This window comes from Rhyacophila brunnea, unplaced genomic scaffold (genome assembly GCF_057557595.1).
Source record: "Rhyacophila brunnea isolate RB1 unplaced genomic scaffold, BYU_Rbru_1.0 scaffold_1, whole genome shotgun sequence".
NCBI classification, from domain to species: domain Eukaryota; kingdom Metazoa; phylum Arthropoda; class Insecta; order Trichoptera; family Rhyacophilidae; genus Rhyacophila; species Rhyacophila brunnea.
Window position 1 is genome coordinate 58,954,537 of NW_028232751.1, and position 26,983 is coordinate 58,981,519.

Here is a 26,983-nt window from a genome sequence, read left to right on the forward strand (position 1 = left end):
ATTGCAAAGAATTCAGAATTTTTAGTAACTATGTTGTATTATTTTACCCACATTTTTTTCCAAAAAAATGAATATGCTTCATCTAATTCATATCTGATTCAAATACGTAGTATAATATTATATTATATTAAAGAGTGTAAAGGGTATTATTCAAGTAAATTGATATAATATTTTTTTTAAGTCAGGATATACTTTATTATAAGTGTTTGCAAAAAATATGAGCATATTATATTTTGAAAAAAAGTTTAAAGTTATTTATCTTCTTACCACCCAATATGGTGTCTAGTAGAGGTGAGTTGGAAATACTGTCACCAGTTTATGTACTCAAGTCTCGGATGAAACTACCCATACTCAGTACGTATGGCCCAATAAACTTGTTCTAAGAAACTTGTTCACACGCATACGGTGAGATTATTGGCATCGCGACGCACTAGTTGGTAGACTTTCAATACCGTAGACGGCGTAGATAATAAATGCGCGCGAGCAAGATAGCATAATACACGTGTGTCGAGCTGTGATACACTCAACTCTCATTGGCTTTATTGCCTCTCTTTCTCCCTACTTGTAAAATTGGCATAGTGAAGAATAGAAATGGTTACAAGTTCATTTTGAGTATGAAACTTTATGTCGGTTGACATCAGTCCCAAGTCCTGGAATAGGTATCTACTAGTGCTCGAGTTTTGATACGTAGGTATGTACGCGTTTATCTGATTTCGTCACGTCGAGTTTCTTGATTTTTTAGTGTTATAATTCGAACTTATAAACTGAATTCAAATTTTATGCGTGATTGTGTAAATGGATAATAATTATATAAACTATTTGTGTAAAAATGGCTTCTAAAAAGTCAAGTATGCCAAACGCTCTATATAATATCCCAAATACTTATAAGTATTTTGGAACAAGTTTTGATACTAAGTATCTTTTTATACTGGTAGTAAGTACCTACACTTAGTCATCAAAATCGACCAGTTTTCCCACCTCTAGTGTCTGGGTTATTTAATTTAAGAGAGCAGTAAATTGTAGTAGATATAATACAATATATATATATATATCGTATAGTATACATAACTGAGAGAAAATTCGATAACAACTCAATGTATGCATTTCACAACACCGTGTTTATACTTAGATTACGAGCAGAGCATCCAAATTCCCTGGCCCATAGCATACCCACGGCTATGAGTGAAGGATATCGCTATAAATAATGTTTGGAATTCGCCGTGAACGCGGGACGGGATATCCGCAGGGGGAGGGGGGTACGTTGTGATAGCGGCTGTGGGGTGAAGGGGGGTGGGACAGGTGACGCTGGAGCGATACACAGGTAACATCCGGGAAATGGGGCTTACCGCTCGAAAAGCGGCAAAGCCTTCTGATGTCTTCGAATTTCGCACTGAATTTTGTTGAGTCATTTTGTATTTTTATCAGATTCGATGTAATATTATATTTTTTTCTTCGGTATAACAAAAAAACCTATTATACTTACTGCAATAATTCAGGTTTTGCTATGATCACAAAGTATTATGAATAAAACAAAAATAAATAAAGAAGTAATACAAAAAAAAAACTGAAAAATTAATAGTATATGAGTATAGGTATAGACCTACTCTGAAGAAGAATAAGAAACATTAAAGAAGTGCGTATAATATATCTTTATGTTCATCGTTAAGTAAATAACCATATATCTTTTAATTTAGCGGCTTATTGGTACATCGCGTTAGATATTTTTTAAATGTAATATTTTCACATTGTTACATAATATATGATATTCTTTCTTGGAATACCTACCAAGTAACCACAGGAAGTAATTAAGGGATTTAGCTCTCATTTATTGATCAATATCTGTTGATTGTTATTAATGGGATTCCACTTATTGGTGAAATCGTATATCTTATAAACATTAATAAAGCAAACTGATACATATTGACATATTTATATTTAGAAATCATTATTAACGACACTATTCTAGATAATTTATTATTATATTTTAAATTTATAATAAACATACATAATTTGAAAACATCTCATGCATCTCCTACTAAAAAAAGTCCCTTCGGGTGTCGTATTTATTTAATATATTATAAAATGTTATAAATACTCAAATCTTGGGAATTATTCATTGAATAATAAGAGATAGTTTATTAAATTTATAACTCATGTATATTTTTTAAATAGACGTTTTCGGATTAGTTAAAATTTATAGTACTCTAAAACTATACTCGGACTTAATACATATTATTAAGTATAGTATATACCCATTACAAAATCATTTTTAATTTATTAACAGGTTTGGAAAATTGGTTATTATGAATCATATAATCTTCAAGATGCATATTGTGTTCCATAAAAATGCAATTAAAAATTAAATAAAATATTTAATATTTAATTAACCTAGCCCTAAATACTGAAATGAAGTATTATTAAATATATTATTTATAATAAGAACGGCACAGAACATTTGATAATTATCATATTAGAAGTGGTAAGTATAAGTAATAGTTAAATTGAAGTAAATAATTATACAGAAATAAATTGCAAAGAGTCTCAACAACCGTAATTAACACTATAATAGGAGCAGCCTTGTGAGGCTCGCGGCGACCGAACTTGGTAATGGAATTCAAAATGGGCATTCTTTGGCCATGCCTGTATTGTGAGAAACCGGTCCTGGAAACAAAGAGACAGAAACGACTTTCGGAAAATTTAATGAATAGCTCGTATAAATTAAGATGCACAATACATAACGAAACGGGAATCCCGGAGAAACAAAATAGTGAAAGGAGAAATTGGTGAATTTGTCACTACGATAATAGACAGTTTGTTGTATCCAAACGATTGTTGAATTATGATTCTCATTCAATTCATACTGTTTATTAATACAACTAGGTTTAAAATGATTGTTTATGGTCTGAGCTAAGTCACACTAATAAATAAACTACATCTTCCACATGTAATGTATTTTCGAGCAGTAATTACTAATGAATAATGCTTAATATTTCATTATTTCACTAAGAGATTTTATTTTATATATTATTTATACTTATGTAGGTATTTAAATGAATAGGTCTAAAGCAAAATGCATTCTCTCCATCACTTACAGATTGAGATATACGCATACAAAAAATAATGATACAGTTTTGTCGGTTTTTATGTAAATTATAATATTACAATACATAATAAATGTTATATTAAAAGATTGTACTGAGTTACTTTGACCATTTTTTAAATTAAAAATGAAAATTAACTTATTGTAACATTTCAAATAGTGGCTGTTGTGTATTTAAAAATGGTAAATTTTGCTTTTTAACTAATCAAAATAAATATAGTATTACTAATAATTTTTGGCTACCAAATTAACATAAGTACACTATTGTTATTATAGCTAAATATATCTGTAGGGTATAAAAGGGTAAATTTTTCAAATAATGACAGATTGTATGTTACGGAACTCCATATTTTTATTTTTAAATTGATTTATTTTTCAATATTTCTAAGTCTGAAAACGGCCATATCACACACTAGAGAATAGATTAAAAATAACAAGCATATTAATTCGAAATATGAACGATTAAAAATATTAAAACATATAACAAAAAAAGTTCTCACACATTTTTTTTAAATGAAGATTGAAGATAATGTAAAAATATAATTATGTGTCCATTAAAATAAACGACATCATAAAATACGAACGGTATTATTGGAAGTGGGTATGTCATTATATCGGGCTGAAACATTCAGGAATACTCACTTATAAATACGTGAATGACGAAATAAAACACGGTGGTATGTATTATGTTTTCCATTTTCACCTAAAATGTTAATTTCTACAATTATGACACTTTAACCCTGAAATCCATAATTACTTTAAAAATAACATATTGCCAGATAATACAATATCTATTTTACTAATAAATTGGAATTTATAAATATGTACCACTATATTAATAATATTAATATATTATATTTTCGAGATTATGGAAATGTGTTATTAGTATACAAAATAATCGCTTAATAGCACTTACTAATACAAACACAAATATATTAATAAAAAACCTTCTCAGTTTACGCTACATACATCTATACTATTGATAAATTTATCAGAATGTAACAGTGATTGTAAAGAATTGATAGATTGGCGTTTCAAATCTGACAGTAAATTTGGGATTGTTGAGATTGACAGCTGTCAATATACTGACTAGTGGAAATGCTAAATTTCAACCAACGCGCTGTATTATTATAAACACTCATTTTGATAGATCACAATACCCAAATAGAATAATATTATACATAAATGCAATTTGTAAACTAATTGTAAACTATAATAACAATGCAATACGGTAATATAACTATTTTTTTCCTTAAATAGTTTAAAAAGGTAAACTTTTATAAAATCTATAACTATTTAAAAATACGGTATATAACTATATCAGTATTATGTACACCATGTGAGAGATATAAAATTAAATAAATAAATCAGTAGATACAGGCATACATTCCCTGTATAATAAGAATTTTGAGCAAGCATTATTTAGTCATTGAGTTACTGAATGAAACACAATCATATTAAAAAAAAAATACATGTATTTTCACTAGTCATGGAATCGAACAAGGTTATACGCTGATATGTGATAGTAATTTATTTATTTATTCAGAAATCATAAGTATTTCATTAGCCAATAGTTATTATTGTAATAGTTGCCTTTAGACTTAGACCTATTTTATAACTGCATGGGCCCACGAGCGCCATGTAGGTCAAAATGGAAATTTTATGGTATTTTCAGAGCATAATCCTGGACATTCCTTAAGCATTGTAGATAATCTATTTATGTAATTTTAAAGCTTTTTTATTCTTTATGAATAATAAAATACCTAATTCTTGTCAAATTTCGGATCACAGAGATTATAAAATATATTTTTTTATCGTAAATATTTCACTATATTATAATGTTAACATTAATTTTACTAATGGTTTTATTCGTTTAAAAATTAATAAATCTTAACACCACTGCACATGGATGTATATGACTATATTCTAAAACATTAGATCGAGAGTTTTAAAAGAATACTATTTTATGTAATAAAAATATTTTATGCAGTCATAAAATGTTTAAAATAAATATAAAGGATAATTAGGCTTCAAAATTATATAAATAGATTATCTACAACGCTTGAGGAATGTCCAGGAGAATGCTATGAAAATACCATAAAATCTCCATTTTGACGTAAGTGGTGCCATGGGCCGTTAAGTATTTTCTATATTACGGTATAATATGAAGTCTATAGTAAGTTATATCCCTGGAATTACTTTTTTAAATGCTCTAAACGGCCAACATTAATTATTTTGTTTAGTGTTCTTGTGTTGCACAGTTTTTTGTTAAGTATTTCTTGAGGTAAGGAGGAGAAAATAACATAGTCATTCACAATATGTGCAAAGGTACGACTCGTTTCACACAATGTACCAGACAACGCAAAGATCTCAAGGACAAATCGTATCAAACTACATACAAAACAACTTTGGCTTATCCCAAGCTTTTGTTTGCGTGAATTATCAGAAGATTCGATTGTTACATTATACATAGGTTTACCATACGTCCCCGTTTGACCGGGATTGTCCCGGTTTCACCCATTGGTCCCGGCGTCCCGGCCGGTTTGGAATTTAGTCCCGGCAGTTATTCTGCGTATGAATGATTGGCAATAATACATTATTATGATTAGCCGTAGACAGAAGATGCATTTTGTAAGTGTTACTAACAACACTTCAAATAGAAAAGAAGTAAAACTAGCGCCTGTTGTTATATATACTCTTTACCATTTGAAGGTATGCACGTAAAAATGCTGGATTTTGTGTCTGTTCACAGTGAGACATCGGAAATATTGACTGAAAATATAATTTGAATAGTGCGTTGTCATGAGATTGATAAAAAGATTGCCTTTTGTAGTGACAATAATTGTAACACGAATTTTGGAGGCGTACAAAGAAGATGGCAAAACAACGTTTACAGCCGACTCAAACAAGTACTTGGTGTAAATATCGTCAGTGTTGGATGTGGAGCACATATTGTGTACAATAAACTTCAATCTGCTGTGGATAGTCTGCCAATTTAAATTGAAGCTCTTGTTTTGATAATATTATATATATATATATATATTATATTATGTTCATATCTACACAGTTCGAGTAACTCAATTGGCCATTTCGGCATTACGTGCAACTTTTTTTATGAGAAAATTAAAAAAATAATAAAAATGTTAAAAAAAAATTATTCCAGCAAAAAGTACGACTAGTACAATAAATAAAATATAAAATAATTTAAATTTCTGCTGCAGCAGAATTCTTCTTTTAATAATAAAACTATAACTTTAAATTTGTTTCTTTGACCTATCTCCCATTCTTGTCCCGATTTAGAATTTTATAATTATTGTAAGCCTAATTATACAGTACTTATATTATATGTGTAAGTAAATCTTAATTTCAATACTTCTATATAAAATGGTACATTTTTATTTGATAGACCCACAGTGCTAAAATAAAGACTTAATTAAAAATTAAAAACTCAAAATAAAATAATATATTTTGCTCTTCCAGTGAAAGCCATGGTTACCGATAATGTAATTAATAGAATATCCAAAGTATGCATTCCAATGGTTTACTTCATACAATCGTCAGCCTAAAGTCTACTAGAGTCTAGACGACCAATTAATCAATTTGCCGCTATCTTTGGAATTTTTAAATTATCCAACAGCGAGAAATTTTCAACACCGAAATATGCGATCAGGTATGCCCCGTCAAAAATATCCAACACTCGACGGGAACGGTGTGCGACGTGATATTTGGACAGGAAAATAATATAATGGGATCCCGGAATATAAGTTTATCGCGAAGTGTCAAAATATAAAATATATTATAAAATATAATAGGTATCTTCGAGTTTCAGCTATTTTCACTTCTCTGAAATAAAATATTATATTGTGAGATTCAAATATTCACAAAGCGTCAATTTTTCTCAACAATTGAAATAAGTTTTTCAACTATCCGTTTTATACATAAGGGACATTTACATAGTCTTTGATGAAAACACATACGAAACTTAAATAAACTGAATTTTGCAAAGAAACAAAACTTCATATGTAACCTAAATCATTTTATTAGAATAGATACACTATAACAGTATACTCTTTTTACTGAACTTGACAGTTTTACTTCAACTGAACGTAATTCTTTTTATATTATTGTCAATGACTTTTTTACGTACTTTTTATGGGAACCTAGTTATGTCTATTGGCCAATTGGAAAAAGTTTGTCTTTGGAATAACTAGTTTATTTAACATTTAAAAAAATTAAGTTGTTAAGTGATGAATTATTTTCCATAAAAAATGTCACGTTTTCATATATTCAGTGGGTATTTGGGGATGACCAGGTGTAGATGGAGAGTCGTCAGGAGTAGAGATGGGAAGTCGAGATTAGATGGTTGCTCCGATGGATGGAGGAACGAGTTTTATTAGCAGCGTAAACAGTCGGTACAAAAGTACGTTACAAGATCGTTATGTTACAATACTTATGATACTGTTACGAGGTCCGAGTCTCGATGGAACAGCATGCGGTGTGGAGTGACTGACACAAAGCTTACTGATCGGACTAAGATTAAGATTGATACTAATAGGTATTTAGATTGACTAACTCATCTACTATGACCAGCTAATTATATACATGAGTATTCGGTAAATTGCGATTCATTGCTGATGAAGTTTGCAATTAAGAAATCTGCTGGCCTCAGCATTATTGCACTTTAAAACGTTTCGATCTCATCGAAGAATGTCATGCGTGTAGAATATGCTGACTGTAGGTGCGTTGATTGTGCGATAGTTTACATGGCTTGCTAATTCTTACACTATCGAAATAATGCTGACAAGGCCCGAAGTCATTGACCGCTACAGGTATATTAAATCTTATATAAAAATAGTAAATTAAAAATAATTAGCTAGTATACTAGTTACTACTTCATCAAAATAAAAATTGAGTACGTAATCCTGACACCGTATATACTTATAATTCTTAATACTAGTATAATTCAAATAAAATAACTATGAGCGTTGTTATTTTTTATCAATGCAATATAAAGAAAAACACACTTCAGGCAGCATAGTTATTAGAATATCTGCAAGTATAAATACTAAATAAGTCAGTTGTATAATTGAAAAGTGTGTATGTACTATGTAGATATTAATGTCAATGCCAAAACGTGAATGAGTATGTATTGTATTTGTATTGTTTACTAAATATATTTTCTATACATACAGTTAGAGTAGAAGTGATCGATTGTTGCATAGAAAAGAGAACTACTACGACATAAGATTGTTACTCTAAAAAAATCCGAATTGATTTAAATAAGGTATATTAGATCTATAGTTCATTCAAAATTATTAGATTATTCGTAAAGGTAAGTTAGTATGATTTTAACGGTTTTTCAAGTAATGTATATTTTAGTTTCGTTGAAAAATGTTTAATATAATATTAAATTTCGCATAATTTCAACGCACTTAATGAAGAATAATCCCCAAACTTTTTAGTATTATAACGCCACATTCACATTTGTTAATGTTTGGTTTGGCGGAGTTAAGCTGATATTTGAAACATGGCTTAAGAATTTCCTATTTACTGAATTTAGATTATTAATTATGAAATGTTTATTTTAAATTGTTACGTTACGCCATATTAAGGGCTTAAGAATTCCTTCCAAATGTTTGTTTTCTCTTTCGCATGGTAGCTCGGCAGCTGCTATGTTTAAAGACTCGACAATTATTTTTGCTAAAACTTTATATAAGTCATAAACGAAACAAATTTATCATCGGAATTATAACTACTAAATTTTCATTTTCATAACAATGTTCTTTTGACATAATTTTCCATGAGAATTTATTAAGATTTTCCTCCATTATAACTACGTGTACCTACTAACTTAGCAGTTTCCATTTTTTGTAACAAAATATTAATTAAGTAGGATGAAAGCAGTAATTAAATTTTACTCTTCGATATAGCACTGTATTATTTTCATGTTAAAAGTCTGAAAATCGTATTGTAATAAAAATAATAATAATATTGAATTTACCAAGATAAACGGACCTAAGGGACATTTTGACAAAAAAAAATGTTATTTGTGGGGCAGATTTCGGAGTATGACGTCATCTTTATCATACAAAAATTGAAAGAGTTTTTCCGTGACAATGTTGTAGCTAAGTTAATACCAGGGGATGTGAAACGTTATATTTCTTTCGTTTTTGTTTTAGTTCTGGTTCAAGTAAAACAATATAATATTGGTTCGGTTCTGGTTTTCGGTTCAGCTCTAAGTGATTAATGTTTAAATGTTTTTTATTTGTAATAAAAAAATATTTTCTACAATAATTTAGAACATTTTATGTGTATGAGAGCCCAGCGTCATGCTACGAAACCAATATTATGTATGCTGTACCGTACGGCCGTTGCCATACTTTTTTTTAAAATGATATACTTATAAAAAAATATGAAAATTATGCACGACTGTAATCGATTTCCTGGCACCTTGAATTTGACAAACATTTTTCAAATGAAGAAGAGCAGCATATTTATTTCGTATAGGTACATATTGTGTATTATGCTTGTCGATTTTGTGTTTCCGTCAATGACTAACGTCGACTAGGGGCGCAATTATAACGCTACAGTGAGGCATAACGAGGCATAATAGTCGAAGTCCTGATTAATATTATATTAAAAATATATGATGAAAACATAAAAATTATTATATCAAAGTATTCTCCTGTTCAGTAGAAAATTGTCACAAGCTCTTGTTTTTAATATTTTTCACCCCAGTTCTAACTTTCTGTCAATAAGAATAGGTACTTCTTAGTATAGAATTTATCAAGTTTGAATATTGAATTCAAATATTATGTAATATTATAAACGGCAGAGTATAATTTTGCGTTGCAATGACTCAATTGATAAATAATTACAAGATAATAAAATTTTTTTATATACCTACCACGTTTTAAAATTTCTGTTGAATCGTATAAACTTGACCATTCTATGTATTAATAAAAACTTTTTATTGTACTTGATAGAAATACTGAATAAATATAGAATACAGAAATGCCATTTTGACATTTCATATTGATTTCCATAGTAACGCACGTATATATTAATAATGTAGTTGCTAGGATCCCTTTAATATAATATAATAATAATAACTTTCCATACAAAACAGAATTAACCGAAAATGATTTCAATTCTGCTTAAAAATGGCTAAAAGTATTAAAAGAATGCATTGTCGTCGTGTTTATGTTCGTTTCTAAAAGTTTAAAATGTCTAGCTAGTTGTTAAGTTAGTTAAAAATCTTCAATCGTCCAATATAAATCTTGGACAAACAAGAAAAAAATTATACTGGATACACAAGAAAAAATCTGTACCGGACAAACAAAAATACGAGGTAATAAAAACGTGGTAGAAATGGCAATTCATACTGAAAAAACTTTAAAAATATACACAATAATGTTGTCTAAGTATACACACATATTATGTGTGATAACAGAGGTAACACAGAAAGTCTTTCCCCATTTATAGTAGGTTAGAATCAAAAATATAAATGGGTCACATTTATAAGTTTTATGTGATCTTACGACACTAATCTTGAATTTTCTTTACATATTATACGAGTACTACGTACTGCAACTAATATAAGATAAAAATAATTACGGAGTATCTGTGAATAAAAAACTTAATGACAGGATAACATTGGAGAATGACTCAGTTGCAGTACACAGTCACTATCACGAGTAGCTACATGTCAGAGACAAAGTCAGGATGGTATGAGCATTACTATAAGAACACTTGAATCTGGGTATGCGATTCTAGGTACCAAATAATTAAGCCAATCGATGAATATACAGAGAAGCTAACCCTTAATACACATTTTTGATATTATTAATACCTATAATTTAATAAGACACAAATTTTCATAGTGCTTTTTTCCATATTAATTACGTCTGGAACGGTTTCGTCCGCCTCATAAATGCTTTATAAACGAATTGTTAATCAAATAATGTATTCTGTTCATCTGATCAATGATAAATATTTGTTTGGTAATCTATTAAAACTTGTTATTGTAAATGTTTATTGCTTTATATTTTTGTTTTAAGTATAATAATTATTTAGAATATATAGTTTAGTGTCCTTATTGAGGTAAATTATGAAATATTAATATCATATTTCATTAATTTGAATTTAATTGTTATTTAAATAATATTATTGGATAAATAATTAAATGTATTGATTGATTATTTGTGTCACCTTTTGAATTTGTTGTGATGAATGCCTTTTGTATAAAGATTATTCAACAGAAAGTTTCCTTCTGAGGCGGACGATACCGGTCGAGGTATCATTAATAAAAGTGGATAAAGTACTATAAAATTTGTGTTTTATTAAATTAAATTAATAATACAATGCATGTCTGTTAAAATTAAAAATCAAATGTAATGATCGAGAGATTATAAAAAGATAAACAGATTCTTTCGATTCAAATAAATTTACATATTATATATTATTTTTGTAATTATGTAGTCACTAACCGACTCATACGAATTTAATACTATATCTACTTAGTTAAAAAAAAAATCGTTAAAACAAATAAATCAATTTATTGTTGTGTTTATCGTTAGAGCTAGAGTTGAAGCATCCAATTGCATAATTTCATTATTCTAAAATAAATCTTTAAGGCAGCCAATGAATATGAAGCAAATAAATTAATTCCTACCTTTGCCGTATCCATACGCGTCAGCCCTGTAGTTGTCCACACCACGCTGACCATCAGTCAGTTGCCCCAGCCCTCCGATGAGCCTACCGCCATCTAAGGTGCCATCGTATGTCCGATCTGATAGATCTACTTCCGATCCTCGAGATACTCCTTGGTGCATGCTATATGCCACAAGACCATCTGGAAGAAAAACATTCCATTCATAATACATAAATAAATCACTGTTTTACCGCACAATCACGATTTAAAATATCTATTAAAAGGTTACAGATGTTCAATGATTTTCTGAATATGAACATAATTAAAAAAAATATATATATATAATATACATATTATAGTAAATCCAAAATATATTCTTTTTTTTTTAATTTGATTGTGTAGGTAATTTTATTAAAATCTAAGTTTATTTCGTATGTATTCCATTTATTTTTGACAAGACTACAGGCTTTTCAGATTTTTTTCAAGTACCATGAGCCGCCGTATAGTTATAGGAGGAATAAAACGGAACATTTAAGTGAAAGCTGTTTCCTCATGTCAGGCTCACCAGGCACCAACTGTGACTGGGCTGTGCAACTGGTCAATGCACTCCCTAGAGATGTAGAAATTTCTAGCAATGAATTACGTATTTTGTTTTTAAAGTTCCATTTTATTGTTTAATTTGTATTTTTCTTGAATTATTGTTGTTTTTTTATGCTTTTGCTATGAAAATATATTTTTTCCTATGTTTTTTTCTTTACTTAGTTGATTTACATGTACTTTTTATTCTAAATGTCATGTTGTGAATATCTTGAATTACTAATTTATTATGTACCTACTCAACGTGTCTTTTTTACATAAATAAAATAATATATTAGCTATTTTCTGAATCTAAGGAATACAGAAATAATTGGAAGTGTGGTACCCTCTGGGTGTGGTAGTGACATGTCTTAAATCTCGAGTCTGGAGAAATATTGAATAAACATCAAATAATACGTGTTAAAGAATATATTATTTTCAAAACTTACAACCGTGTCATAATATATTATATACCTAAATTAAACTCTGTCACATAAGCGAAATGCTTCCTTCGTGTTGTTTGCAATTTATGATGTTAGTAATAAATCGAACTCGGCTTCAAAACCTAGATTAATTGCGACTGGCGTATACATAATTTTATTCTGTTATATATCTGATTCTAATTATTATGTTTGTAACAGGTAGATATCATAAACCACACGATCACATTATATACTATCACGTTAATGTCAGTGTAATAATAAATATATTTTATTATATGGATGTTTGTGTATTATTATCATTAATTATACTTGTAAATAGACGTGTCATTATGGTCGGTATAATATTGTTTGACCATGATAAATTTTGTAAATTTTAAATATCCCGCCATTTGCTCATAGTTTTTGAAACTAAGAAAAAAGGTTCCAAAATGCGACGTAAATACTCGGAAGACTCGGCAAGCGGCAACTACCTGACCGAAGATTTTTTCGTTTATATATTATCAAGGTTTATATATTTAAGTATTATGTACTCGATGTTTTAAAATGCAAATCCTTACTATTCTTTAGGTATATTGGAGGCCGGGAAAAATATTAGTCGTATCGACGGTCCTTTACTATTTAAAAAAAAAAATTGCCTAATCATGTATTTACCATAAAAATGTATTTTGTCAAATGCTAAATAAAATTGCAAATCGTAAATAAATTACCTCTTATCGATTAATACATCGCTCCCTTGAAATAAAATCATAAAAAGATCAGATAAAAATAACTTTTTATATACTACGTTTTAAAATTGTCTGTTGAATCATATAAACTTGTCAATTCTATGTAGTAATAAATACTTTTTTTTGTACTTGATAGAAATACTGAATAAATATAGAATACTGAAATGTCATTTTGACATTTCATATTGATTTCCATAGTAACGCACATATATATTAATAATTTAGTTGCTAGGACCCCCTTAGCAACCAACAAAAATAACTTTCCATAAAAAACAGAATTAACTGAAAATGAATTCAATTCTGTTTAAAAATGGGTAAAAGTATTAAAAGAATGCATTGTCGTCGTGTTCTGATATATTCTAAAAGTTTCAAATGTCTAGCTAGTCGGTAAGTTGGTTAAAAATCTTCAATCGTCCAATACAAATCTTGGACAAACAAGAAAAAATTTGTACTGGACACACAGGAAAAAATCTGTACCAGACAAACAAAAATACGAGATAATAAAAACGTGGTAAAATAGGTTTCTGTCGTCTATTGTGAGCTAGCCAAAGGCCTACGACTAAGGGTGATAAAAACTATAATATTTCATTATTATTTGACACCAATCGAAATGAATTAGATAACTTATTTAAACATAAAACTATGGGTAGATTTTTTATTTCGCAAAAACTACAATCTCCAGTTCATATTAAAAATATGTCAGATGTCGGTACATCTAAGTAGCGGTCTAGAGGCACAACAATAGAGATTTATTGTATACAAAGATGGCAAGCAAGATGGAAATGCCTGGAAACTATAAAGATATGTGTCAGAAGAGAAAATAAGGCTACAAAAGAAGAAGATATTTAAGTTTGAAAAGCGCATTGAAAGCTTTATTAAGTTGAAAATTATCTTTAAAATATTGTTCATTTTTCCTTCGTCTTTCAAACGATTTCTTGGAAAAATGTAATAGTTTACATTGACAAAATGCAAAGGAAAACTTCAGTTACATGCAAAATATATTTATTATAAAATTGTGGAAAATAGTAAACTCTATAATAATAATACTATTAAATAAAAAAAATATTTTGGTATTATGGAGAACGTAAGGAAATTCAAAGACACACCGTTGTTTCAAGGCTCTATAAAATTATCGTAGGCATAATTTTATATTATTATACGTCACTCGGCAATGTCTACAAAAAATATTTATTGAAAACGATGAAAAATAATACAAAAAAATAACAAAGTTTCAAAAAATTCCTGCATTCTGCACTTCATTACATGCATTATAAAAATATAATATTATTAAAATGTATAAATACTTCAATATTTATTTATGCGGCGATATTAATAAGACAAATGAATGCAATAAAAGTCTGTTAAAACTCCGTTATTATTATTATATAATTAAATGGTTTTGAAAAAAAAAATCTACAATATAATTATTATCTAAGTTATTTGTGTTGACATCTGTTTCAGGATATGAACCTTCGGGACGATCGACTTTAAATACTGATGCTGGGTATTGCGACAATCTTCGTTCAATGTTGAGCAGTCGTGAAGCTACATTATAATATAAAATTATGTACATTATTTCAAGCTACTGTTATGAACGTGACAAAAAAGGACTTTTTACTACGTGTAGTAACTTATTATTATTACCTATATTATTTTTCATTTATTATTCAACGTTCAAAATTTTTACTAAACTAGTACATTATTAAACATGACTGTAAGGAAGTCGCCTACAGCTCCGCAACATATTATTATATTTCTGTAATATAGTTACGTTTATCTTATTTACGACAAATGGATGTTCGTTTATTTTTTGTATATTTTAATATAAATTGTGATTTGTTTCTTTTTACCAGTTTTTTCTTAGCTCGTATTCTTGTTTGTCTCGTGGTTGTTTATCCAGTATAAATCTTGCAACCGATTTTTAACTAACTTCCCGGCTAGTTAGACATTTAAAACTTTTATAATATATCAGAACACTTTGCCAATGCATTCTTTCAATACTTTTAGCCATCTTTAAGTAGAGTTGAATTCATTTTCACTTAATTCTGTATGAAAAGTTATTTCGGAAGAAAATCCGTAATCCAATCCACTATTATTGGTTGCTAAGGGGGTGGTCCTAGCGAATTATTAATATATACGTGCGTTGCTATGGAAATCAAAATGACATTTCAGTATTCTATATTATTTGTTTGTTTGTTGCAAAATAGCAAAAAAATGATTTGTTAACAATTGCCTTATTTGTCCTAAATTATTAATACATAGAATTGTCAAGTTTATGTGATTCAAAAGAAAATTTAAAAACGTGGATTATAAAAAGTTCTTTTTCTCTTGTAATTATTTATATTATCTATCTATATATATATAATCTGAAAATATATCATCTTAGAGTCACACCTGTAGATTAATTATCTACTTTATATTGTTTTCTTTTGAACTATGTTTATTATATACGAGTGGCAAAAGGTGGAGGTAGGTTGTTAAGGTCTGCCATAAATGGTGCATATTAAACATTGTCAGTCGCACATATCTATTTTACTTGAAATAGGACTACAATTTACAGCTGATGTTGTTAGTTTTTTTTTTAATTCAATTATTAAACCCTGCAAAAACCAAGCCATAATAGATAAATAGTCTAAAGATCTGCAATTAAATCATACATAATTTTGAATATTTTATAGATAGAATTTCTTTATCTATTATAGTTTGGCTTAGGCAAGGATTAATGAATTAAAAAAAATAAACCAACAATATGTGTCATACTATGTAATCTTAATCCAACGAAAACAAATAAGTATGGAAGAAAAGATTTCCACAATTTTGTCTTACCGCCCAAAAAATATCAAAACTATTAAGGTAGGTAGCGTAGGAAGGATTTAATTGATTTTTAAAAACTAACCAAATACCATCTGTAAATTTAATAATTGTAGTCTTAGTTCAATAAAAACAAATAAGTATGGCTAACAAAGTGTACTGTCCACTATTTATGGCGGATCTTAACAGCCTACCTCCACCCTATGCAACTGTTATATACCTACCTAACAATGTTGTTATTATTGTTTCAAAACGGTTAACGGTTGTATCAAACGTAATGACGTTAGGCATTAAATGTTTCCGGGTAGTTTTATTGTCTCATATATTATTATAATATCATAATATTTATAGGTAAGTTATATTTTGATATTATATTATACAATGTCACTGATGTCACAGTGGACTACCTATAGTATTATTAGTATGCACGGGGTTTCGTTTAGAATAATACCTACATGTACCTACATAATAATTTTGTTACCCCATTATATTTTGCATCTTTGGTATTTCCTTAAGATGACACTACTGCATAACATTGTCAATAACAGAGGTTCTCAAACAAAGTTTTTGCACCAGCCGCTATACATATTATTGTTTATTACATAATTAACCCGTAAATGCACGGTGTATTCATACGAATACACAGTACTACATGACATTTCTTGTTTGATCTTACAAATTTTAATGTTGATTTAAACTTTTAATTTATTTATATTCAATAACTATGCATGGCTTTAATTTAATGTTTGACCACCAGACGACTCTATTTTATTTTGTATTACAGATTAAATTTACCAAACCAATCGGAGAGTTTGTTCAATCGTGAAGTTTCTTCATGTTTACAGTGCTTTTTGTATGAAAAAAAATACAACTTTACGTCCAACAAAATTCATTTCACATTCACAAAAGGTTAGACAAGCAAATTTTAATAAATTTTTTTAGGTTTTTATTTTAACTTTTAAGAAATACTGATATTTTCATTTGTATTTATTCGAATACGATATATTAAGTGCGAAAACTTTCTGGCACTTTTAGATCAAGTGAGAGTTTTGTCTATTGACGAAAGTTATAATATAGGTATAATCAGGGCTTTTTTCCATTTAACGCGGTGGAACGGCGTTCCGGCACCTTTTTTCATGGTTTTATTTAAAAATCAATTAAACGAAAAAATATTTGCGCTTAAGGGGGGACATGCTCGTCGAAGGTCAAAATTAAGTTTTTATTGTATTTTCAAACCATGATCCTGGACACTCCTTAAACGTTGTAGATAATCTATTTATATAATTTTGAAGCCTTATTATCCTTTAAAGTTTTTTTAAACATTTGATGACTGCATAAAGTATTTTTGTTACATAAAATAGTATTCTTTTAAACCTCTCGCTCTAATGTTTTAGAATATAGTCATATTTAGGTACATAACTGTGCAGTGGTGTTAAAATTTTTTACGTTTATTAATTTTTAAACGCATTTATGAAACCATAAGTATAATTTATTAGGGGATAATTTTTGTAAAATATTCACGATAAAAAATTATATTGATAATCTCTGTGATCCCAAATTTGACAAGAATTAGGCATTTTATTATTCAAAAAATCGGCAAGATTAACACATTTGAAGATGATTCTAAAGATACTTATTATAAGCTATATTTTTGACCATTCAAGTGTGATAAACATCTTATGAATAATGATTGTTTTATAATAATTATTGACCTAAGAATAAGGTAGTGTTTGTTTGAAATACGCCATTTTTTTTGTCATTCCCTAGTGGTTAAGCTACTACGTACGGCCGTAGCCATAAATTGACAAACTATAATTAAAATACGGAGTAAAATTATGTTAACGCGCGTGTTTTTGCTGACATTTGACAATTGCTGACAGAAAAATTTCCTTCAATTATAGTTTGGCATTGTACTAATCACAGATTAGAATTATCAGTAAGTGATGTTGTAAAGAAAATTTCAGGGATCAATAGATTCAAATCATTTATTGATAAACTTTATGTTTTATACCACGCGTCGCCGAAAAATAATATAGAGTTGCATTTATGTGCAGAATCACTAGGCGTTGAGGTACTGAAAATCGGAAGAGTTTTAAGTACCCGATGGGTGGCATCTAGTTTTCGTTCAGTTTCGGCTGTGTGGAATAATTATGAATCCCTTGTGCGTCATTTTGAAGAAGCGATGAATGACCCTACAAGAGATAAAAATGACAAGTGTACTAACAGTGGCTTAAAGAACAAAATAACATCAACAGCATTTTTATTGGATCTAGCATTGATGTGCGACGCTCTCCAAGAATTGTCGGAACTTAGTTTGGACCTACAAAATCGCAATGTGAACCTTTACATTGCAAATCGAAAAATAAATGAACTCGTTCAAGTTTTTGAAGAAAAAAAACAAAATTTTGGACCCTATTATAAATGTGCTGCAGCTGTTATAAGCAATCTGTATTTTTGTGGAGTTTTACTTCACGAAAAAGTTTCTAAAAATGATCCTCCTATTGATCCGAAAATATTTTATTCCACGTTGAAAACGTCAATTGAAAAAAGGCTGCTAGATAATAAAGATGTTGAGTTTGTAAAGGTGTTTTTTTAAGAGGTATAGAACTTTAAGCTGGCAGAACTTTTTTAATTGGCGGCCATTTTGTCAGCTGTTAAGAGTTTTATGTTTAGTTTGGTTTGGCATTTCAACATGAATAGACTGACGCCTGAACAACGCTTCCAAATTGTGAAAATTTATTTTAAAACAAGATTGCCGTTGATCCCGATTTTCATAAGCAAATTTTGTTTAGCGATGAAGCTCACTTTTGGTTGAATGGATACGTCAATAAACAAAACTGCCGTATTTGGATTGATGATAATCCTCAAGTGTATGTGGAGACACCGTTACATCCAGAAAAATTTACTGTTTGGTGTGCTTTATGGGCTGGTGGAATAATTGGTCCGTACTTCTTTAAAAACGATGCTGGCCAGAACGTTACAGTCAATGGTGACCGCTATAGAGCCATGATTACTGACTTTTTCGTTCATCAATTGAACAACCATGATGTGCAGGAGCTGTGGTTTCAACAAGACGGCGCAACATGTCACACAGCTCGTGCCACAATTGATTTATTGAAGGAAACGTTTGGTAACCGCATAGTTTCACGTTTCGTACCCGTGAATTGGCCTCCAAGATCGTGAGATTTAACGCCGCTTGACTATTTTCTGTGGAGATATGTGAAATCGCTAGTCTACTCCGATAAGTCCGAAACGATTGACCACTTGGAGGACAACATTCGCCGCGTTATTGCCGATATACGGCCACAAATGTTGGAAAAGTCATCGAAAATTGGACCTCCAGATTAGACTACGTTCGAGCCAGCCGTGACGGTCATATGCCAGAAGTCATATTTAAATTATAATGCCAGAAGAGCACCTTTCGAATAAAGTAAATTTCATGTCAATATAAAAAGGCATCTTTGTTTTATTCCATTTCAAAGTTCTATACCTCTAAAAAAACACCCTTTACTTTGGACTCGCGTACTTGACCAAAAATATTGGCCTGAAGACATTGATAATCGGTTGACATTTGGAGAGATGGAAATTAGAAACATTTAGATCAGGCTACAACTAGATGAACGAGAAATGATTCGTGGATTTCGCGAATACATTCTCGAAAAGACATATTCTGAAAAACTCTTGCGTTTGGTATATGCTCTGAATTCTATTCCCATTTCTTCAAGTGAATGTGAACGGGGGTTTTAGCAAATGAATCTTATTATTACCCCAACAAGAGTTTCGTTAAACACTAAAACAGTTTCGGCACTCTTGTTCATCAAACTCGTGGGACCACCCTTGACACTTTTCGATCCTTCAAAATATATTGATAGGTGGTTACTTAAAAGAAGACATTCGGCCTTAGACTCTAACACTAAGAAAAGGAATCGAGATGATGTATCAGACGAGAATTGGAAAAAACTTTGGAAATCACTCTAAACTTTTATTCAAGTTCATAAATAAATACATTACATATGTATTTACCATTATATTTTAAATTTAGTCTTATTTAGTCTTATTTGTACAGAATATTTCAAATATAATGTATGTGTTTTATTGTTTCTGTAGCTTTGTTTTGACTAAAATAAAAAATTATCGTAAAAATCAACCTTTTTTTGTTCGCTTCGTGGCATAGCTCCTTTAAATTTCATTTAAGTGACATTTGAATATAATTTTATTTAGTAAAAAGCTTGACATGAAGTGAGTTCCGGCACCTTTTTTTTTTTTTTTTAAAAAAAGCCCTGAGTATAATTATTTTCATGTCTGTCTTTTGTTTTCCTGGCACTTTTTCTTATGGGCCAGATGTATATCCATTTGGTAAATAAAATCGACAATGACAATAAATAAATTTGAAAAGATTTGGCAGTTTCTGCACTTCAACCATAACGCAAAGCTTCTTTCCAGAACTGACCCTCACCACGATAGATTACATAAAATTAGGGCTTTTCATGATATTATGTTAAATCAAATGTTCTTCAAAATTCCGATGAAGCTTTAATGTTATGTGTAAATAGGAAGAAAGTATAAGATAAACCTATGACAGTACCGCAGTTTTCGAGCCGGCGTACATGCTACATTGTGTAAACTGGGGATTCAAAACAATTATTCATGAGTAGGAAGGAGCAAGTAACGGAATAAGTCAAGACATATTACATTTACCAAAAAAAGGAAGACTAAATTGTGGTCCCTCAAAAGATGTGCGGACTGATGGAACTGGCCATTGGCAAAACTTGAATAAAAAACAAAACCGTTATCAAATGATGAATTGCAAGGGTTTATCTAGAGTTTTTTGTAAAAAATGTAGTTATATTGTGTTTTAATCAAGCAAAAAATTGTTCCATAATGTGTTATAAATAATTATTTTGTTAGTAATATAAGAATTCCATTCATAGTTATCAGGTTTTAATTATGTCTTTCAATTTTCTTATCTTAATATTGACATCAAGTGAAGTAAATTTTAAGTTATTCATAACAAAGTAACTTATTTACCACGTACATAAGTAGGACTTATTTCCTTTTATTACTTAATAAAAATATAATAACATTTTACATGCAAATAATTAATGCGTTCCAAATTTACCAATCAGCTGTGTCTTTATTTATTTTAAGCCCGATCATGAATATTATAATATTGCATACATAATATAGTTATAAATACACTGGTTCTTATACTGTGTATATATTATGAGAGGGGAACGCGACAAGAAACATAAACCGTGATAAAAGGCAGTAACGTTTCAAAGCTGACTTATTCAGACTACTGCAGCTTAGCTATATATAATTACATTATCCCAAGACAAAATACAATAGCGCATTTTGCCCGGGTTTGTCTACCATAAATAGTTGAATTAACGCTACCTACGTGTGATTTATTATGAAATTCATTTCGTCGTTCGTGCTACATAATAATTTAAAATTGTTTTCAAATGCTTTTTGTAAAAATGATGACACATAATCAAAATCTACTTTTCTAATATAACAATACCTTCACATTGTAAATGAAAACTGTAACGTGTATTATTACTATGTAAAAGTTGTTCATATACAATTTTGTGTATATAAAATGTAAATAATAATAGTACGTATGTCAAAAGTATTCTTGAATGCAAAAACTTGTTTAAGCAAATGAGAGATGTATTTTCAAAGTGAACTTATTCCACTACTTGACGAAAATAAGTTATGAATGCCAAAATTTAAAAGATAAAATTTTGATTGTAAGTGAGTATTAAAAGTTTTTTTTGTATAGAAGAAACCATAAGAATCAAAATTGGATTTAGATACAAATATAACTTATTCCAAAACCAAAAACATAATGAATGTAATAATTCAATACCATAGCAGTTTTTTGGCGTTTTCCAAAAATATGTTGAACTGGAATAAGTTCACTTTGAAAATACACCCCTGAAATATCATAGTATATTTAAAAAAAATAATGTATTAACGCCGAAAATCAAGCTTAACTGCTCTGCTGCGCAATATTACATCGTCATCAACAGCACTGGGACAAGTGAAGAATCGTATTATGATACATCTGATAAAGCATGTATCTATTTTTATATTATTATATATATTTATTTTTAATATTAATACATAATAAGTCTAAAATGAGAATGATTCTCATAACATTTTTCCGATTATTAAAAGAGTCTGGCAGAGCGACACGATTTTACCCACACCACTCACCGCTATTCTTTCTTCTTTCTTATCTGATCTTATAAGATCTTTTCAGGCGATATGACCTGGATAATAGAGGAATCCTTATTGACGGCGGAGTTATCTGCACTTCGCAGACGACACTACATTCTTCAATAACTACGTCTATATCTGGTAATAGATGCCTATTAACAAAGTATATACGATGAGATTGTTCGCCGAACAAAACTCCATTTGATCACTATAAAATTAATCTCCCATTATGCTTAAAGTGTAAAATATTAACCAATGGCCACGTATAAATTAAAATAAAACATAGTTAATCCAATAACTGTAACTATCGAAACACGCCATGGAAAGATACATTTTGGGAAGAACGCGGATATACTACAAAATAGTATAATGTATAATCAAGAAAATATAGTGCGATACCTATACTAGGTACGTATAGACCCCCAAGTAAAATTGCAGTGAAATTTAGTTACATACAGTAGTATCCAAGGGTTAATAGGACTACTCTAAAGCCAAGAATTCACCAAGTTTGACAAACGGACGGGGCAGTAAAAAAGCTATAGACTAGAGTGAAATACGCTAAGAGAGGCCTTCATCTAACACTGGATCAACTTCAATATATTGTTATGAGTAATTATTACGATAATTTGAATATCATCAACGATGTTGATGGAAAATCTATGTACAATTTTCTATATTCGAACTATGAGAAAACCCTCATCGTTTTAAATGTGACTCAGCGAAACAAAAATGTTGTATACTTAAGATATATTGCAGTGGTGACAAACCTTTGGTACGCGTACCACATGTGGTAAACAAATGTTTTATTTTAAAAGGAAAAAAATACGTATAATAATAAATGACAGATCTCATTGTATAAAAAAATACCAGGCAAATACTCTTTACGAATAAGCATCTATGTATAATGTAAATATACAAGTGCATAGGTTGGTTGTTAGGCTTTATGCATCACATATAATATTATCACACTAACCTAATCAGGAGGCGGGGGAAGCCGCTCCACGAATTTTTGATTTTGATAGATTTACAATGCTTTAGACCACTGTACAGTGAGAATGCCTCATCTGATCCAAACAATTATGTGTCAATTTATGTGTAAAGAACCAAACTAAATATTACAGTAACAAAAACTTACAAAAATGCTTGTTCCAAAAATAAGAAACAAAAACTTAGAGTTAGTGGTAATTATAGGAGACAGTTTCAAAATTGGTGGACCGAAATGTATGGTGTAATTGAAAAAAGTGATAAAGTTATAATATGTAAGCTATATTCTATGAGTGATATCTAGAAAATCATTATTTTTTTAATAGGATTCGTAAAAACCTTTTTTTTTCAATTAAACTGCTCGGCACGTCAGACAGTCGAAAAATAATATTTGAGAAATTTTGACACGCGTAAATAAAAAGGTTCACCAACCCTGATCTATTGTATTTTCGTGTAGTTTTTTATCTCTCCGTCCATCACTGCTGTCGCAACTTCAAAAGCGTACCAACTTGCAACCTTATCACCTAAACGTTCTCGCGTATGTCCTGAACCTAGACACTTTGCCTTTCTTGATGTGGATGGATACAAGTAAACACTACTTATTTACGTTTATGTTGATTGAGATAAAAAATGCTGGAAAACATTTCAGTATTATAATATCTGTTTTACAAATTGTCAGGATAATATTTAACCTTAAAAAACGATAAATGCGGGATATAATTATAAAAAAAACTCGTTTTTCTCCTGGATTTCTATTTGACGTCTTGAATTATTTTCAGTTTCTCAGTTAAAGTTCTAGTTTTCTTCATGGGGGGCATTTTAGTTGTGATTTATAAAAAATGCAAGCCTGAGCGCCGACCAACCTGTGCAAACAAAGCGATGTGACTGAAAGGTCAGTATGTATCATAAACAATTCTACGAACACGAAATGAAAAATATTCAACAAAAACGGCCAATCGGGATAATATTTGTGACCGGACCATAATATTTAGACGAGAGATCGAGGAAAACGATAAATTGGGGAACGGTTAATGCGAGATTATTTAACATTGTTCTTATGGGTGTATGGCACGATCCGTGCGGAAAACGATTTATGTGAGAACGGTAGTCCACTGTATATGAAATTCTCTTTAAATTAAACTGTCGTTTAACTTATTTTAATATGTCGCAGAGAATATTAAAAATATAGCGCTGTTTCTTAGAAACCAAAGTGATTATAAACATGCATTTTTCAGACAAGTTCTTGGTATGATATTAAATGTTTTGAAAATATAAGAATATACATCAAACAGTTTACGTATAAACCTTCTGGGAAAATACTTGCTAAGGAAACTCTTCCGAGCGAAAAGTTAATAGACCCGTCATTTAAAATATCTTTATATTATTATCCTGAAAAAAAAATAATTTTGATAATCACATTAAGAAGACACCTATAGGTACATAATATGTAATAGCTTAGTATATTTTTATATTACTTAAAAAAAATTGAGGCAGATGTAAAAAAAAAAAGTTGTAAAATCAGTGTCTAGTTAAGTTAGATACTGTATTAGTAAAATGCCCGAAATGAATTAATCTTTAAATGTCCACTTGTCAAGTTGATTTAGAAATATGGATTTAATAAATTTATTCTGTTATTTTAAATGTGTGCTTAAAATCAATATTAATACTTTGAACGCAGAAGACGCACATGCGCGTATTGACCAGCGGCCGATCGATGTAATTAACGTGCATTTTAAAGGTGCTAATTAAAAAATCATTATATAGTCAGCAGCGAATGAGTTAATAAAACTGTATGGAATAAGTGATTTCTGATGGCGTCGAAGGTAACAGGATGAAAGGGCGTGCGCCTTCCAGATGGAGCGACACTAAGTGACTGAATCAATAGCTATAGCAACAAGATGGACGAAGAGTGTTTTTAATATCAGTAATCCTTATCTTCAGTAATATGGAAAAGGATATGAAAACATAGTACTTAATGAAAGTATGGAACATTTTGATTTGGGAAATATTCATTGTTTAGTTTTACAGTTTTTCTTATTTTAGATCGTTGGCACTAGAGATCAGTGGCAAAGAGTGAAGGTAGGCTGTTTAAATCTGACATAAATATTCCACAATAAGCTTTGTGAGTCATACGTATTTTATTTTCATTGAAATAGGTACAACTACAATATACAGATGGTGTTCGTTTGTTTTTTTTAAATTCAATTAAACACTACGAAACCAAACCATATTATTTATAATAGTCAAAAAATACTCGTCTGTAAAATATCTATAGTTATGCAATTAAATCATACATAACTTTGAATAATTAATAGATATAATAATATTTGTATCTATTATAGAATGCTTTAGACAGGGCATAATGAATTTAAAAAAATGAACCAACAATAATATGTGTAATATGTGTTATTAATCCAACGAAAACAAATAAGTATGAATGAAAAAGTGTGCGCAATTTTGTCGAATCGCCCATCACATACCAAAACTATTATGTTTTGGTTTAGACAAGGTTTAATTATTTTTAAAAAACTAACCAACATCATTTGTAAAGTGTACTATTAGTTCAATAAAAACAAATACGAATGACTGACAAAGTTTAATGTGCATTATTTATGTCGGATATTAACAGCCTACCTACACCCTTCGCCACCGCAGTAGAGATATTTATTTATTTGATTCCTAGAATATCCGATATTAAATATTATTTTAATTTGATTGAATATCAAAATGAAATATTGTTTCATTTTGGACAGACTTGTGTTCCCGATGGAGGTTAGGATAAAAGAGAAATAATAATATTTGTTTACAGTTATTAACGTAATAATAAGTGTCCAGATATAAAACAATATCTTTGAATCATTATCAATATCAAAACTGTACACCTTTTATATCGCATTGTATAGCTATTAAATAGTAAAATAAAATAAATCTACTACTTATATCATTAATACGTGTAGTATTTGGTCAACTACTATCTAATTATTTTCATTCAAGGAGTTTAAAACTCAATTACTCCCTTAAAATCAAGAAGAGAATGGGAGACTTTATATTGGTAATTGAACATCAAATTCTTAAATTATTTTAATATTATGAATTATTGATCGAATGAAAGAACTAAGAAAATTGTAAACCTATGTAAAAATTGTTATTATTTCAATTTTTGTAAATTAATTATAGAGAGTATTGTAATTTGCAGAGCGTTGAGAGCGGAGCTCGGTTTTTACCCGGAGCACCGAAAATTATTGTAATGCTCCACTACTCCGGATGTTTTTTTATTATTCAATTTTCGTCCTAAAATGCAATGAAAATAATTATTACATTTGACACTTTGCAACACTGAAATTATTTGAAATACGGCCGAGTGATAAAAACCACACTTTTTTTACAGAAGTGGCAGATAATGAAAGAAATTTGCAGTCGGCAATTTTGTTTAATAGAATTAATAATGATAAGGGCGAATAATAAC

At 29.6% G+C, this 26,983-nt stretch overlaps 1 protein-coding gene across 1 annotated transcript in view; it reads right to left on the reverse strand.

Annotated features, from left to right (window-relative positions):
- Window positions 1-26,983, reverse strand: part of LOC147080008 (discoidin domain-containing receptor 2-like) — a 180,338-nt gene that overhangs the window by 144,943 nt on the left and 8,412 nt on the right. Inside the window, exon 4 of the mRNA XM_085946206.1 lies at window positions 11,775-11,954. Coding sequence (XP_085802332.1) covers window positions 11,775-11,954 — 180 coding nt within the window. The remainder of the gene's footprint in view (window positions 1-11,774; window positions 11,955-26,983) is intronic.